This window comes from Coturnix japonica, chromosome 3, assembly GCF_054131305.1.
Source record: "Coturnix japonica strain WE chromosome 3, WE-NBRP24, whole genome shotgun sequence".
Classification (NCBI taxonomy): domain Eukaryota; kingdom Metazoa; phylum Chordata; class Aves; order Galliformes; family Phasianidae; genus Coturnix; species Coturnix japonica.
This window is the reverse complement of record NC_140665.1, coordinates 29,393,221-29,411,051: the sequence shown is the minus strand read 5'-3', so window position 1 is coordinate 29,411,051 and position 17,831 is coordinate 29,393,221. Positions and strand designations below refer to the sequence as shown.

The 17,831-nt window shown below is 34.8% G+C and overlaps 1 protein-coding gene across 4 annotated transcripts in view; it reads right to left on the bottom strand.

Annotated features, from left to right (window-relative positions):
• BTBD9 (BTB domain containing 9) overlaps positions 1-17,831 on the bottom strand; it is a 107,278-nt gene that overhangs the window by 60,761 nt on the left and 28,686 nt on the right. For 2 of the 4 annotated variants that reach the window (XM_085543175.1, XM_085543176.1), the window contains one exon: positions 1-17,831. This exon is cut by the window's left edge and continues 15,697 nt beyond it. The exons of the other annotated variants lie outside the window; for them this stretch is intronic. In XM_085543175.1, coding sequence (XP_085399301.1) covers positions 17,706-17,831 — 126 coding nt within the window. In that variant the 3' untranslated portion in view covers positions 1-17,705. 4 annotated transcript variants of the gene reach the window in all.

The window sequence follows — 17,831 nt, the reverse complement described above, 5'->3', positions numbered from 1 at the left end:
AAAAAATGTGGCACATCTGGTAGAGAGAACTGTAAAAGAGAAAGAACCAACACGTCACTTTATGGTCCAATGAATGAGAGAAAAGAATTTAAAGGGCAACAGAACACAGCAATGTAATTCTTTCATGTGCAAATCATCAGAATAGTGACTTCTCTCTCAGTTCTATTGTCTCACATAGCAAATAGTCCCTCTCTCAAAATTATTTTATTTCATTCTCTGCACATGGAGAAAATGTTTACATGGAACAAATCCACGGGAGAGATTGATTGAATCTCATGGAATCATACAAGGAAAATCAGAAATTTCATTTCACACGGTCATCTAAGGCTGGAAAATACCTCTGTGACCATCTAGTCCAAACCTCAATGCATCCCCCACCGTGCCCACTGACCACGTCCCTCAGTGCCACATCGACACAGCTCTTGAACACCTCCAGGGATGGTGACTGCACCACCTCCCTGCGCAGCCTGTGCCACTGCCTTACCACTGTCCGAGAAGAAATTTTTCCTGTCATCCAACCTGAACCTCCCCTGGCACAACACAAGGTCATTGCCTCTCATCCTATCACTTACTACCTGAGTGACAAGGCTGACCCCTACCTCTGTTCAGGTAGTTGTAGAGAATGATAAGGTCTCCCCCAAGCATCCTCTTCTGCAGACTAAATAAGTCCAATTTGTGTAATAGAAACATGATGTGAACAGGGAAAGTCATTTCAGTTGGGATAAATATTATCAATCACACGCTATTTATCCCAAATTACTATTATAGCTCTCAATTATGCAGAAAAAATGAAATTATCACAGAAAAAGAACTTATCTAATTCTCTTGCTATAATTTCTTTCCTTGTAATTATACAGTATTTACTGTGAAAGATCATAGAGTATTTCTGTCATGAAAAGGGAAATAAATGTCCACATGCAAGCACAAATACTGGTAATGGAATCAGCTTGCTTTTTATTGTTGTATCATTTATCCCCACGTCATTCTAAAGCCTTGATTTTTGAAAAGATGATACTGTTATTCAGGAGCACAGTCTCAATTTACCAACATAGTAAACACTATAAACAGTCATGTGTATTGTACATATGACCTAAATTAAACAATTTGGATTCTATTCAAGCAGCCTATATATATACATCAGCCTACCCTGAGGCTGATGCAAGCTCCCCAAGTCTGTATTGCTTATCTTTTACCACCAAATCTCTCTCCCTAACACACTCACCTATCCACATACCTAAATCAGACAGGAACTGGATGATTACATTTGCTGTGATTGCTGAGTATGGCTCACTGTTCAGAAACAAATAACCATACAGAAATGATAAAAAAAAAGAAATTGGTCACAGTAAACACTTAGTTTAACATCAATACAATGAGGGAGCTTAACAGATCTTTCACACTACTAGTCAGAAATCTACTCCTAATGATAAATGTATATTCCAGTAGATTTGTGAGAATGCTACAAAAGAAGAAAATCATTACAAAGGAAACATGATTCACCATACTATTTATTATGACCTCATGAACAGTGATCAATAAATCAGAGATTAGATGCCCTTCATTTTGGTACATCACCTCCAAACTCATGATGCAAGAGCAGAGAATACAAAACCATAAGAAACACCAGGTTTTAAGAAATAACATAGTATCGATTCTATGGTTATTTTCATGCTGCTATTAATTAAACTACCAATTTGAGTTATGTATAGTCTAGTAATCAGAGTAGAAGTCAAAAAAAGAAAAAAGGCTGAAAACAGAAATTAAGAGGTCATGTAACCCTTCCCTCCCATTACTCTGTCACAAAGGGGGGGGGGGGGCAGATAAAGATAAATTCATCTTTTCAGACTGATAGATGTCTAAAATGTTGTTAAAATTTCCCAGTTAGAATGCTTTCACAACCTTCACTTTACTATTTTAAGTTCTTAGTGTCAAATCCAACCTCTTCTTTATATAATCTGTCTTATTCCTTGTGAAGACAAGGATACGTTAATCTCTCTCCTTTTTTTAAAATACGTCTCTCTTTTTTTTTTTTTTTTAATATGCAGCATTTTTTTTGTTTGTTTTTTAACCTTGAGAGGTCTTTTTTCTTATTATTATTATTATTTTTTTTCTTTTACCTCATCAGAGGCTCTCAGACCTCTCTTCTCTAAATCAATCAGACACAAGTTTTTCTGTCTTGTCTTGTAGGTTGAACTATGCTGGTAGACAATTCCCACGTTTCTTCAAGTATGAAATGGTAATTCCCTCAGCTGTCCAAAATTAGCAATTCAGATAAGACTCAACTGAATGACTGATGCCAATTCATCTTACAAGCTATGCTCCTATTTATAAATTCAATTAGATTTTTGGTTTTGTTTGGTTTCATTTAGTTGGTTTTATGCAGAAATACTATCCGGACATTTGTTCCTCAACCTGTTTTTTTAAATCATTCCTTTCCCTGCACAAGCACAAATTCTTATATTTGTTCTTTGAAAACTGCATTGTATTTATCCAAATCCAATTGGTCAAGATCCTTTTAATTCTGATTTTGTCCTCTCACATACCTGGATACCCTCTTCATTTCATTCTACTCTCTAATTCAAGAAAATGCTCCTTTTTTCAAAGAATTAACCATTTACTGAGTAATATGGAACGCAGGATGGACTGCATTAAAGAATCCCAATTCTTGTATTTTTGTTTTCCATTCCCATGTAACTATGCTTACAGGTGGAGCCCTACTCTTATATCCATGTTATTACATTTTCATCTAGACCATTTCTCTTGCTTGCATACTGACATATCACATTAGTGTCAAAAACTGTACCAAATAAGAAACATATAACATGCACTGATTTGTTTCTTATCCATGCCCTGATTTTTTTTTTTTTTTGCCTCAGAAGGTAAAAGTAAACTGACCATTAGTTTTTGAAAAATTTAATTTAGCTGATAGTAATTTCCTTATCTTCCAGTACTTACAATTTGGTTCAATCAATTGCTTCAATATTTTTCTGGGAACCAAACATGTGGTCTATGATGTAATTCCCCAACTCCTTCCTCTTACTGCTTTTAAAGATGGGAAAATAACAAACTTGGTGCCCATCACCTACTTTCCATGAGTTGAAAAAACAAAATTGGTAACTTTTCTATGCTAATGGATATAAATTATACCTATTGGTTCTAATGCTGCTTTCTGGGTTTTAGAATGAAAGTCATATATTTAAATAACTAGACAAACTAGGATTGTAAGTAACAGCACAGGAGTTATATTTCTGATATTACTTACACTAATTGTTAGTTGCTACTGTTACCGCCAGGAGATGGGAGACTTACACACTGCAAATTTTCAAGGACATCTGAGAGCTAAAGCTCACCTTGTCATGTTTTTTCAATTTGCACTAAATTTTAGGAATTATAGAACAAGCACTTCCATGTCCCTAACATGATTATTTCTCCATACATTTCAAAAGTGAAATAAATGCAGCATTTTTTGAATTAACTTTTATGTATCATGAAGTTATGATGCTCTGTACACATATGCAAGATCAAAGAAAGCAAACCTCAGAAGAGGAGTAATATGCCTAAAATACTATTCTTTATGTGACATAAAATGAGAACACATAAGATAAACAAATGGATATAATCTTATATATTTGCAGATAACTGCTGGAAAGTTAGTTTAAAAGAAAGCATTTGAGTGGGAATATTCAGCTCTAAGGATAAAGAGTGAACACAAGCTCTATACCAATAGTTCTGCTCTAACATGATGAAATAACATTCTTTATTATACAAGGCTGAGGACCATTTATAGACCTCCAACAGAAGACTGAGAAGGGAAGGAAATTGAGATATTGATCTATTTTAACCTAACCTTCCTACAGAAAGAACCTAGACACAAAAAGATACAGGTCGCTTTACTGCTTACACTAAGAAAGCATCAATGAAAAACTCCAAAGCTTGTGGACTTCTTGAAAAGATTCCAATCTTCAGAAACTAATAATCATGACATCACGATGGCAGTATCAATTTTCAAAGACATGCTCATCTTGTTTTTAAATATAGGTCTGAAATCACTGAAAGCACGATATGTTATATGCTATCAGTTATAGATCTGATGGATCTATGGAGTATCGGTAAAGATACTTTTAAATTCTTTCTCATAGCACCATATATGGATGTTAAAATAAGGGGAAGTATTCACACTCTTTTTCCTAAATATAAATCATGTAGTGAAAAGCATAAACAAAAGGAAGCCAATTATCTATGACTTGTTCTTCCTCTGTAAGTAAAAAACACTGATATTAAAATAAACAATAAGGAGACAGTTTTTACTTATTTGAAATAACTATGATATATAGCATGATTAAATTGGAAATAAAACACAGAGGGTAATACACTGAATTTGTTTTATGCAAATATACTGTTGTTTCAAAATTCAGGGACACAAAATAAGTAAGTAGAAATTCAATTATGTCAGTAACAATTCTTTTTATGCTTTGCAACAGACAGCTGAAAACAACTTTCTCACTTTAAATAAGTGCCAAAAAAACCCACCAAACAACAACAACAAGCTTAATTTGAGCAACCACTTCCATAACATTACCCTGTTATGTTTGTAACATAAAGCAGCATTTTCGGATTAATTACATATAGTAACCTCTGTGTTGAAAAGTAAATTGCTGTCACTTCCAGGACAAATTCTTAGCCTCGTAGCACTGAAAATCTGTACTCTGATTACTTTGATACTTATATATCCTGATATTTAAACTGTGTTGCAGCAGATGAATTTACAGTGCCACAATCAGAAGTTACAAGCTGTTCCTACAAAGCCAAGTACCCCTAAGTAGAAACATGAACTCTCCATCAGAAGAAGTATTAAGTAAGAACAAGATCAGAGACTTACAGTGGAGATCAGTAGCTAGTTAGATAAGACTGAGACGATAACATATGTTTAGTATATAACTAATGAAGCCTATGTTTCAATGAAAAGCTGTTTGTTTTAGACACACAATACTGACAAGGTATTAACTGACATGAAGAATCTCACAAATCTAGCAAGACACTGCATAAAGTACAAGGACTAAGATACTTCAGGAAAAAGCTGAGTGCTTCAATGAATTTAATTTTCAGTATTGTTACATCACTCTTTTGTGGCCAAGATCAGATAACAGAGGAATGAGCAGAATTCTACATGACAAATTAATTATAATCTTTTCTGTTACACAGTATTTTCCAGTCCCTTTTCCTCCATGAGAAATACAAACCTTAAAAGAAACCAACACTGCATATCATCATCTTAAAATATTATTTTAAAAATTAGAGGTCTGGAAAAATAAAATTGAATGTAAAAATAGATAAAATTAGAACTGTGGGCAAAAGATTTGTGTCTTTCAATCTGATGACCTCCAAAGATACCCGGAGTTTTTCTCTTCACATTGAGCAATGACAGGCATACCATTGTGACATTTCTTGTATATACTGTTCTTGAGGTATTCTAATCCACCTACTTAAGAAGGATGTTAGGTGAGAGACAGCAACAGGATAATAGCATGAGGTTTTCAAACATGACAGAAGGTAGAGGAATAGTTTCCTGTTCTACTCAAATGCAGTGTATAGTTTTGAGTATTAATAAATGTTCTTTATAAGTGAAATATGGTTCTGTAACTACTGAACAAGTATTAAACTAAGTCCTTAAATAAAAAATCTTCAAGCACTTCTTAGTATTTTTGAATATCAGGTATTTCAAAAGAAGCCATATCTAGGAATTTCCATAAAAGCCTAGGTAAGTCACAGAAAAACATTCTAACATTAAACATTTTCTCCTTTATTACTAAGCTGTGCAACAGCAAATCACAGTTTAGGTGCCAGACTAAAAATAGCATTATCCCATTGTGGATTTTATGGAATCTATTTTTCATGTCTTTACAGAGAAGAACACTGAAATGACACTTAAAAAACTATTTACAGTTAATTTTCACCCTTGGATCATACTTAGTTTTGTAACAAATTTCTTTACTATGAATTCAGCTAAGATATCAATATGCATCTACTTACCTTATCATTCTGTTAACATCTTATTCTTTATTTTTAATACATACTAATACAATCAATACATTATTTTTCTACAGTAAACTATCAAATACAAACCACACACCACCATCATGTTAAACAAGCGTGAAGTGTAATAAACATTCAAATTGCTATTTTGTTCCAGGAAGCTGAAAAAAATGCTCTGCCCAACAGCAGGAATAAGAAACTCAGTCCAAGATCAAATGAAGAGAAGGAAGTAATAAACAAAACTTAAAGATTTATTTTTATATTAGAAATTTTTCAGAGTATGAACAAGAAAGCATTAAAATGCTCTTAGCATCCCACTATTGGCAACACATTTGCTAGGATTATGGAGAGCGGTACTTCCCTGAAATACCAAAATAGATCAGAATTAAAAACAACAACAAACAAACAAAAAACAAAACCAAAAAATCCCAAATCAAAACAAATTTTCAGTTGGAAGAAACCTACAGAGTTAATCAAGTTCAACTGCCAAGTTCAACATCAGGGCTAACCAAAAGTTACAGCTCTTGAATGTTCACAAGTGTGGGGCATCAACCACCTCAGTAGAGAGCCTGGTACAGTGTCTGACCACTATTGTGGTAAAGAAATTTTTCTAAACATCCAGTCTGAACCTCACCTAATGTAGCTTTGTGCCAATTCCAAGCAACCGGTCAGTGACAACTGGGGGAAGAACCCAGCACCTCCCCTCTGAGCTTCTTCCCCCCCTCAGGGAGCTACAGAGCTCAATGAGGTCACCTCTGAGGCTACTCTTCTCCAGACTAGACAAATCCTGTGTTCCCAGCCTCTCTACACAGGACAGGCCTTCCAGCCGTGTTACCTGCATTATTGCACTCCTCTGGAGTCATTCAAGTACCAGAACATCCTTTGCATATTGTGGACGCCACAATATTGTGCACACAATATTCAAGGTGAGGCCACACCAACACTAAATATATCAGGATAATCACCTCTTCTGAGCAGCTGGCTGTGCTGCATTTAATTCACCTCAAAATGCATTTTGCCCTCTTGGCAGACAGAGCACACTGCCACTTTATGCTGAGCCTGCTGTTGACATGAACCTCCTGATCACTTTCTGCTGAGCTCTCTCCAAACACTTGTAACCCCATCTGAATTTGTGTCCTGCACTATTCCCTCCAAGGTGCAGCACTCAGCATTTTCATTTTCATGCTGTTGATCATTGCCCAATTAGAAAATAAACTGCTCAAGTAAGACTGATCTGATGTGTTATCATCACTGTGGTATGATGGATCAATTCTGCAAAATAAAGCATTTGTAAAATTGGAAAAATACGTAAGCTATGGACTTTGAATTGTAGTCTAAATTAAGTACATTAGGATGTACTTTGTTATCCTATTCATGTACATATTTACAAGTTAGAAACGAATGCTCAGTCTCGGACAGCTCAGAGAAAGACTTGGTTCCTAACAATTTTCTGCCAAAAGCTTGCTATCTTCTCTGTAAAGTAAGATGAGATCATTCCTTTGATCACAGATTACTAGCTTACAGTCTAGCTTATGAGCTGAAATGTGAGACACTGCCTAGATGGAAGTCATCTGAGTATTCCAAGTCCTCTTGTTGTTACAAAAGGATCCCGACCATCAAAACCATAGTGACCCTAAATACTTAGCTAAGATTAATTTGGAAAGAAAACAGACCTAATAGACCAAAAAAATAGCTAAGAGTACACAAAACTGTAAGAATTAAAACTGCTGAGAAAAGTCAGCTATGATTTGATCATTCCCGTTATACTGGCATTTTTGTTTTACGAACAAACAAGAAATGGCAAACAGAAGTCACCCTCTGAGAACATGTACACAGGCATATGCTTGATGTTCTCAAAACAAATCTTTCACATTTCAGAGTTACTTGTTTTTAACTTAATATCTCAAATGAAAATTTGCAAAATAAGTCATATAAATCATTTGGAAATAAAAATACTGAACAACAAATACAAACCATAGACATTTTCAAATAAAACAATTGACAAAAACACTGAGAACTACAGCTCTACAGCTCTGACATTTTGTGCTTTCGATTAACATCAACAGATTTCACTTTTGAAAATAATAATAATAATAAATCCAAAAAATGAGCCTGAGAACGGGTTTTATCTGCTGTTTCTTTTTTTTATATACAACACGATAGGATAGAATAGATTTTATCTATTGATCATTTTCCTTGCCCCACAACCATTAAGGGGTTGAATAAAATGCACCAGCAGCCGGTTCTGTACAGCTTTGCTAGTTATAACATTGTCCATTTGTTTGAAACAGAGTCTGGTTTTGATATGAGACCATATAACAAGTAACCTTTGTCTATCTCAAAGATTTATTTATTCAGCCCATTCCAATATTGTCTTACTGATAATATGGATACAAGAATAAAACCAGAGGTAACAAACTCATTCTGCAGTTTCCCATAACAGCTGGACAGGGAATTTTTCCAATCAAATTTATCTTTCAGTATTAAGAAACCTTGATACATGTAATATACTTCCACGGTGAACACAATGTGGCTTCCAAAGTCATTAAATGGCACATTATCATTCCCTCTTTCAATATGTTCATTTTATCTCAAAGAGATAAGGGCCCAAAGCAACCATCTCAAATACTTTCCCTTCCTTATTATACAGTCCACAGCTGCAGGGGTCAATGTTTGTGATGACATAAAAGAAGAGACTGTAGCAGCCTCAAACACTATTGAATTACCAGGAACAGCAATGATTCAAATACATGGGTCTCTTAGAAAAAGAACATGAAGGTGTTTAAAAATCATAAAGAAAATTACAAGAAACACCCAAGACGCAAAGAACACAGCAGTCACTATCATACTCAGAAAAGCAAGACTGTATACTATGTGTAAATTCCCAACTCTTCAAACCTATATAAATCAGTTTTATTTTTAAGCTAGTGTGGTCTACTCGTAGTTAAGCTTTCCATTCACCACTGTCTCCAACACTAGAAAAAACAAATGCAAAGAGTATCTTCCATGGAATACATTCAATCCTGAAATTATCAATTCCAACTAAAAAAAACAACCAACCAAACAAAAGCAAACAAAAAACCTTTAATCTATTTTTCAGAGAAAAGGCAGGACTTCATAAAATTGATTTGTCTTTCCTAAGGACTTGTGCTGTGCTGTGCTATCTCCTGATATAGTTACATTGAAAACTCTTTAAGACATGAACAAGGTATTAATATTTACTTGAAGGATTAAACAAGGGCTTTATTTCTGTGACAGAATCACCATGATGATTTAAGATCCTTATCTAATATATACCATTCTCTCACACTTAAACTGTTTCACTCTGTAGTTCTCCTGGGCAATTGCTATGTATGTGCGCTTTGAGCAGGAATAGTTTACACTTTTCACAATGGCTACTATATTGTGTCATGTCCCACAAAATATACTGCCTTATATAGTACAAAGCCTGGACCAGAAATCCACTGTGCTACAGTAGATCGGCATTGATGAATTTCTAACAGGTAACAAGAACAAACAAACAAACAAACAAACAAACAAAATCTTAGGAATTTTAATTATATCCCTGAAAGAAAATTTTATCTCCTATTAAATTGCTGGCAACAGCTAACTGTCACTTAAGTTCTGAAGAGCTGGTGACAGTCAAACCTTCTATTTCTAATACATTACACTCATGTTCTCCTGTCATTCACGTTAAGATTTAAGTAATGAATACCACACTATTAGCAATGTTAAGTCTTTTTTTTTCTTTTTTTCTTTTTCTTTCTTTTTTTTTTTTGCAGTTTCTTCTGGCTCAACAGATGCCCAGTGGGCTTTCCAATATGCTCTATTCTATGAAAGGTGCCTCAAGCCATGATAAATTAGCAGTCAATCACAATGTTAAGCAAATTGTGTTTAAGTCTGTGCTAAGTAACGACTGCTATCCTTAGTGCCACCTCAGTGTGTAGATAAAGGTGAATAGAAGCATAAAATCCCTGCATTACACAGACAAATCCTGGAAATGCTGCACTTTCAACTGAAAGACTGATGTTCATTGGGTCCCTATACATCTCAAGGTACTCAACTGGCACTCTTCCCTTCGTTTCATGTTTCAGGGGTACATCTCCCTTAATTCCCCACACCTGCCACTGCTGCGTTGCTCAGTCACCATCATCCATGAACTCCCAATGTGTTTCCACTTCTTCTGAATGCCCTTCTTAGGACAGGTGATCTGTGTCCTTCCAACATTTGCTACTCTGCTTAAACAGATATTGCAGTACACCAAGGCAAGAGCTCTGAGTTCATCCCCATTTTCCCTCTGCATTTGTTGTCTTTTCACTTCCCCAAGAGACATGATAAAAATTAAAATAAAGGGTACTACTACACTGCTCTGTGCTAGTATCAGCCACCAACAATTTCTTTAATTCATAAATATTGTGAGGTTTCTAAACATGGTGGATGTGCTAAGCAGGCCTGTCATACAACATCTTTCACCGTCCCTACAGTTTGTAAATAATAACAAAGATAAATTAAAAAAAATCCATGAGCTTTTGCCATCAACATCTAAGCAGGTGGTTGAGATTCCAGAAATGACTGAATTTATCACAAAAAGTGACTGAATTGGAATACATCCAATGAAGAAACAACACAAAAGTCACAGAATCACAGAACTGCAGGGGTTGCAAGGGAAATTTTAATTTTAACATCTGCCAATTAAGATAAAATTACTGTTAGAAATTTTTCATACAGAGAACTATTTCAATGCAATCTTCAGTTACTCTTGCTATTCCTTAAGTCACAACTGATATTTAAAGCAGAACGTTCTTGTTACTTTAATGGGAGCATTTGTATTGCCTACCACAGGTAGAAAAGGTGTATATACTAGAACTGTACCTTATGTATGGACACACACATACATATATCATAGAACCAAAGCCAAGCTAATATTAGCGTCAGACTATACTGGTATGAGTCGCTCATTTCTTTCAGTTTTTAAAAGCATTTATAGCTCTTCTGAAAAGCTTCAGCTCTAAGAGATCAGCTGAAACATCATTGGGCAACAATTTGAAGTCCACAGTGAAAAGATATTAAAGTCATATTTAGTTATGATTCATTGCTGCTTCTTCAATATGAAATGAATAAGGTAGCAAATTGGAAAACCTATCTACAATTTGTTCTGCTAATTTCTAATGTTTTTCAGAAAAGCTTTATGACGAGAAGAAAAAAAAGTTACACAGTTCAGTGCTACTGAAACTTAGAAAATAATTAAAGCAGAGCTTTATCCCTTTTACTGAGTGTCTTCTTTAGGGAAAGGCAGTCATACATGAGTTGAGGGGTTTAGAATCTTGTAGGTATCTGTGTAAAATAAAACACTTAACTAAATGCCTACAGTACCAACCAAAGGTTAAAGTTAAAACTTCTACTTAATGAAGCCTTAAGTATTTAATTTAGAATCCTCTTAACAACAGTAATACAATCATTTGCCTGAGGAAGCTGCTCCCCAAGGAAAGTCCCCCAGTTCAGTTCTTTAATAGGGAGGCCTTCCCCACTGGAAAGCTTTGAAATTGCTGCCTGTCTTTGCAGGTCTGTTGCAACTGTTAAGACTTTATTGCAATCCTTGATTCCAGCAGCCTAGGAAACCATAGTCTAAAGGCATACCCTGAACCCATACATTAATGCAGTTCTGACTACATACTGCAATGCAAACTTAATCAAAGACTCCTGAGCTTACTACAAGTGAGATTATTTCTGTGAGATCAAGTGCAATGCTGTAATATTAAATTAGGTCCTGGAATTACTGTATCTACAGCTACACCTGTTGTGGCCCAGCTAACTACACCCTGCTGAATAACCAAAAGGTACAGTGTATCACAGAACAGTGACACAAGTCTCCACTTCAGAGGTTGCTTCAGGATTTTCACACAAGGCACCATGGTACAGGACAAAAAATGCTTTTAACATGCAATATGTCATTATTCTAGATTAACTAAGATCACTGCTCCTTTTTAACATGACATGGGGGATATATTACTACAGTTCGCACTAAACGGGCTGGTTTTGTTACCAGACACCAAGCTGCTGTACTTTCAGAAACACCTTAATCAGGTCACCAGGTCACACTAAGCTGCAGATAAGAGACCTAGGAGGAAAACTGCATTCAGGTTGCACGCTACCCTGTAAGAAGGTGTAGGAATTGCTAAAGTTGAGTCCACATAATCCTAATTACTGAAATGTTATACAATTATTTATGACTTTAAAATACAACTACAAATCAGAATCTGAAAATCAATGCTTTGAATAGGACATAATTTAAACGTCCTTCTCATTTTATTTCAAAACGGAAAAAAAATAGGAATTTCCTTCAAAAATTTCTAACATATGAGCATAAAACAAATTGCAACACAAATCTATCCAAAGTAATGAAACTCACACATCTCTTCAGTAAAATAATTTTATGTGATATATCACTAAGAAAAATTACGAGCAACATTCAGTAGTTCTTTCCCCAAGACACTACTTTTCTTATTCATTCTACACCATTTCAGGTCAGGTTAAGATATAAAATCTCTTTAGGAAACGTTAAGACAACATTATACAACAATTTACAGCTTATCTGTCAAACTGTGATAATGCTGCATTTGTTATCATACAACCTACAAGTCATCTATAACCTTGCATGAAAATGTACCCTTAAATAACTTCACAGTTATTTTAGATAACAGCAAAATTAAGAAAGCTTTCAATACATAATCATGATTGGTTATGCTGAGCTTTATATTGTATACTTATTTATGGGAAGGCATATGCAGCATTCACGCCCACACACTGCCCCACACACCTGGAAAATGGGATTTAGTGGCTGTGCCACCACTGTTCTTCTTTACCTAAGAAAGGAGGTTAAGAAAAGGGAATATGAAGCAATCTTGGTTGCTGCAACTTTGAAGGTAATAAAAACTGAAAAAAATAGACCTTATGCAAAGACTGATACCAACACTTGAATTACAACAAACAGAACAATAATAAAAGACTGAGGTCAGTCTGATGATCCAGCTGGAAAAGTTAGGAAAGGATACATCATAGCTAAATATTTGATCTCTCACAGAAATACTTAAACTGGGGAAAAACAGCGGGAATTTTGGCTAACATTCTGCAGTTATATAAGAAAGTTCCATTTCATTTCCATCCCTAGTGAGGAATCTTAAAGCTAACCAAAGTCTAGTGATTTAAGAGCTCTTCAGCATGCCATGCTATTTTTTTTTCCTCTCTCAAAAGTAAAGAAAAAATCAACCTCTTTTTCTGGCTGTACCATCACTGTCAACAATGAGGTTGGGAAGCATTCTTTCAACTGCTATAGCTATGGAATTCTGATAACTAACTTCTGTATCAGTGAGTGCTGACGCACTGTAAACTATTGAATTTCAAATAAAACAGCAGCCACAATTTTTACAGCATTCTAGAGTTGTACATTCTAACTTTCTAAAACTGCACAAAGTGTTTTTGTACTCTTTTACTAACTGAATTTATGCCAAGAACACAAAACACTTCTGAAGAGAACTCTGGGCTTGCATACTGAGGTTGTAACTTCAGAAGTGGGAGATAGAAATGCTAGCACTACTACCATCAGCTAGGCCAATCTTATACTCCCTTGTTTGACAATCACTCTAAATTTGATACTTCAACAAACACAACAACAACAACTTCTGATCAACAGGTGAATGACAGAGAGGAAAAAAAAGCTCATACAGTGTCTAAACATTCAAGATTTAGTGGAAGTGGCCACTAGATCTAATCAACACAATTCTAATATCAGCTGTAAGTCAACCTAAACATAACCACAGAAGGAATTCCAAATCATTATAAAACTGAAGACAGAAAATGATAGATTAATTAAACATTTGAGAACTCATTTAAAAGAAAAACTTCAAGAATAGGTTTAGCTTCAAAATATCCTTCTAAATGACTTCTCATGAACCTGAACGCACAGTTATAAAGTTTTATTCGGTGCTTTTTTTGGTTTTATTTCATTTTAGTTTTTACTTTTTTTTTTTAAACTTTAGTAATTTAAAAAATGCTAAAAAAATGTCAGTAGCATCTTGCTTTGATTTACTCAAAAAATTAGGCGCATTTGCATTTGAGTAAATTATAACATTAAACACTTACACAGCTTGCAATGCAACTATGACTGTCATTCAACCAAGTTTTTACAGTTAGAGACTGAATGTTAAATACAAACTGATCTGGGATTTGTAAGAGCATCAATAGTTCATCCATTTAATGCGAAGACAGAAAGATATAATTTTGATTTTTTTTTCTGGAGAGGGAATATTTTTGTGACTGTGTAGCACTCTCTAGTGGCAAATGTTATCTTATTCAACTCGGTATTCACAATAATTCTAACTAAGAAATTCAGCAGTTAAGCTGTACAATAATTTTAGATGACATAAAATATGGTAATTTGGAACAAGGGTAATTTGGAAAAGGATCATTGCTGTGGGTTTTTTGTTCTTGTTTTCTCTTTTTCTCACCATTTACAATCTGTCACACACAACTTTTCTCTACAGTATATCAGATATTTTTATGAAGGCTATCGATGCTGAAATCTAATCATCTTTAAAACTCTTTAAATAACATCTTAATTCCTATCTTCGGGGGATATTTCACAAGCAACAAAACAGACGGCATTTACATTACTATTTATTTAGACTCCCTGCTTGAAATGTGTGGAAATACTTTCTACAGTCTGCATGTATATTTCTTCTGGACACAGATTTCCACAAGGCTGACAACACTTACAGGTTATGAATGAAGATTTAGATACCCAACCTTACACATGTATGATCATGTATTTTATATATTAGGGTTGCTCTGAAAGTAATGCCTATTATTATATTATATTGATCCACAATGTCAGAGGCAGCTGTTGGTGGTACAGCAGTAGAAGGTGAACCTTCCCACCAATATTCCATTACATGTTGTTGCTGTGTGACAGATAGAAGCAGTGGGGCAGTCTAACAAAACAGTGTCTGACAGGGAAGTGCGTATGAAACAAAGGTGTACCACTGAATTCCTCTGAGTGGAAAAAATGGCACTCACTGACACTCACAGATCCTTGCTAAATGTTTATGGATACCAAAGAGCAGATGTGAGCACAGTGAGGCGGTGTGTGGCGCATTTCAAAAGTGGTGAAGGCAGGTCACCTCTGCTAGCACACATTTTTACAAGTGCAGCATGCGGGCTACTGCTTGCCACCAGTGAAAATGCATAGCTAATGATGGTGACTACACTGAAAAGCAGTGTTTTGCAGCTAAGAATGCGCTCTATTAAATACTGTTATTGAGCTCTTTGTATCTCCTGTAGTTTCCATGGAAATAAAAATGAGGCATTACTTTCAGAGTATAACGCCTATTTTATGTATAATTCTGTATTTTATAATATGTTATATATATTGGCTATTGTCTATTGTTTTATATATATATTATTTTTTTTTCTATTGTTATATATATTGTCTACCTAATGTAGACAATCTCCATTAGCCTGTCTGTCAATGACTTGCAGTATAAAGTATAAAGGTCAACTTGACTTCATAAAACCAAGTGATTTTTTATGATGAATATTAGTTTTGTATATATATATATATAGCAACACAAACTTTCTTGTCAGTCACCAGGGAACAAAGACACTGTTGGAAGAAAAAATGACAGTAACAGCTGAATAGGCTCTGACCAAAGCAAACAGACTTAGCAATCCAAAATCAGCCTTGGAAAGCAATCCAAAAACTTTGCATTCAAAGGATCATCCACTGCTGGAGAAATGTAAAACTCATTGGAAACACCTTAGTGGGATTAATTTTCTTCATGCATAAAATTTACATCTGTAACTTCTGGAGTTTTATTGGTTCTGATACCTCTTTCCAGCCAATTTTATTACCTAGCAATTAACTAGAAGACTGCTCTCTCCAAAGAGAAACAAAGTAAACCCTGGAGTTTTTAATAGGTTTCTAGTAAGCACCTAGAATGCCAGAGAACTATCCTGATACAGCATCGTGACTGCCTTATGAACTGATAGCTCATGACAGATTTGGACTTAACCATTTATCGCTTTAATGAGCACTGTATTATAAACCGCAGCATTTCCTGGAAATTTTAATAACAGTGCAAGATAAAATACGCATCACTGTCATCTTGCAAGTTTGAGTTAAGAAGGACTTTCCATCAAAGAACTCCTGCTCCCATGAAGAAAGCCTCAGCTAGAGCAGTTTGTACCATTTAGTTTTCATTTTAAGAAAATATCTGTAAAATGGTAGGCTCTAGCTGGAAAAAGACAGTGGTTTTAACACTATAGAAATTCATGACAATCCTTTTCAAAATTTCACTGTAGCTTGCTCGATTAGACTGTAGTACATTTATCCTAAATTACAAGATTTTCCAAAACATTTTAATCTTTAAATTGAATTCAATTAATGGAGTACATAACAACAAACCTGCAGTTGTTTTAAGAAGTGAGAATCGACGAAAGGATATCCATTGGTATCTTAATGAAAAATGTAATAAGAAGTTCAGAATAACCAATAATTAATAGTTCTCAAATGCACATCCTTTTAAATCAAAAGAACAAGTTTCATAAGCATTATAAATTTAGACTTAAAAAAAAAAAATAATTGTGCTATTACTCAGCAAGCTAAATAATCATTCCCAGCCGGACCCTGACTGTAAGTGACTTTCCCAATTAAATATTACATTTATGAATAAGCAGAGTATTACTTGAGCATACACTGTGAATTTAAAAGAATCATAGATTGCATCTGTACACTACCTTCGCTTAATCTTCCTGAGAGTACTCTTAAAATACTTAGAATACGGTTGTGTGTTCACATATGGGTACACACACACGTGTGTGTGAGTAGGTGTAGAAAATGCTGTTGAAAATCACAATCATGTCTACAATTGTCTCATTTTTTATTTTTTTATTTTTTAATTAGAAGATAACACCAAAGAGGAAATCTGCAGCTTATATCATAAGAAAGTTTTACTGAACTACTTTATTCTACTTCTGTCAAAACGCTTTCAATTAGAATTTAGCACCTAAACAGGGTTAAATACATGATACACAGTTTTGCTTGCTAATGAAAAATGTGACTGTGTATACTTCATGTTCAACATTGTTATAGCAATTTAATTAATAAAATAAGTGATTTCTCTCAAGCATATTGGCTTTTGCTGTGAAAATACACTGTGCCTATATGACAGTTCTAATATACGTATTGCTCCAATACTATGTATTGAACTACTCTACAGACTGAAAGACAGTATCTTGCTTCCAAAAAGCACTCTAACAGCATTTTGATCAAAATAAGAATTTGAAATGAGAGCACGATGGCTCAAACTGTGACTAAACATAATATTTTGCTGGCATCTTTCCTTACTGTCAAATAAATGGATATTCTACATATAAACTGTGAGATTTCCTGCTTACATCTCAAAGCTGATTTGCCTGTGCACTGCAAATTTTAGCATAACACTACGGCCCAAAGAGCAGCAGTTTTAAAATTATTTTTTATTTTTTATCCTTTTTTTTTTAAAAACTTTCTTTTTTTTCCTTTAATTTTATATCAACAGGAAAGCAATATGCACACAAGTTTTCATCCTCCAGCTCCTATACTTCTTTTTCCAAGTAAGAATGCAAATGGCTCCAGTTCAACAGAAAACAGAAAGGCATCCAACGGCAGAGACAGAAACTCCTTTCTGGGCCCTTAATGAGGTCTCCAGAGTCCAAGGCAAACTGATAACAAATTGTGCTTTCCACATATCAGGAAGTGGGGG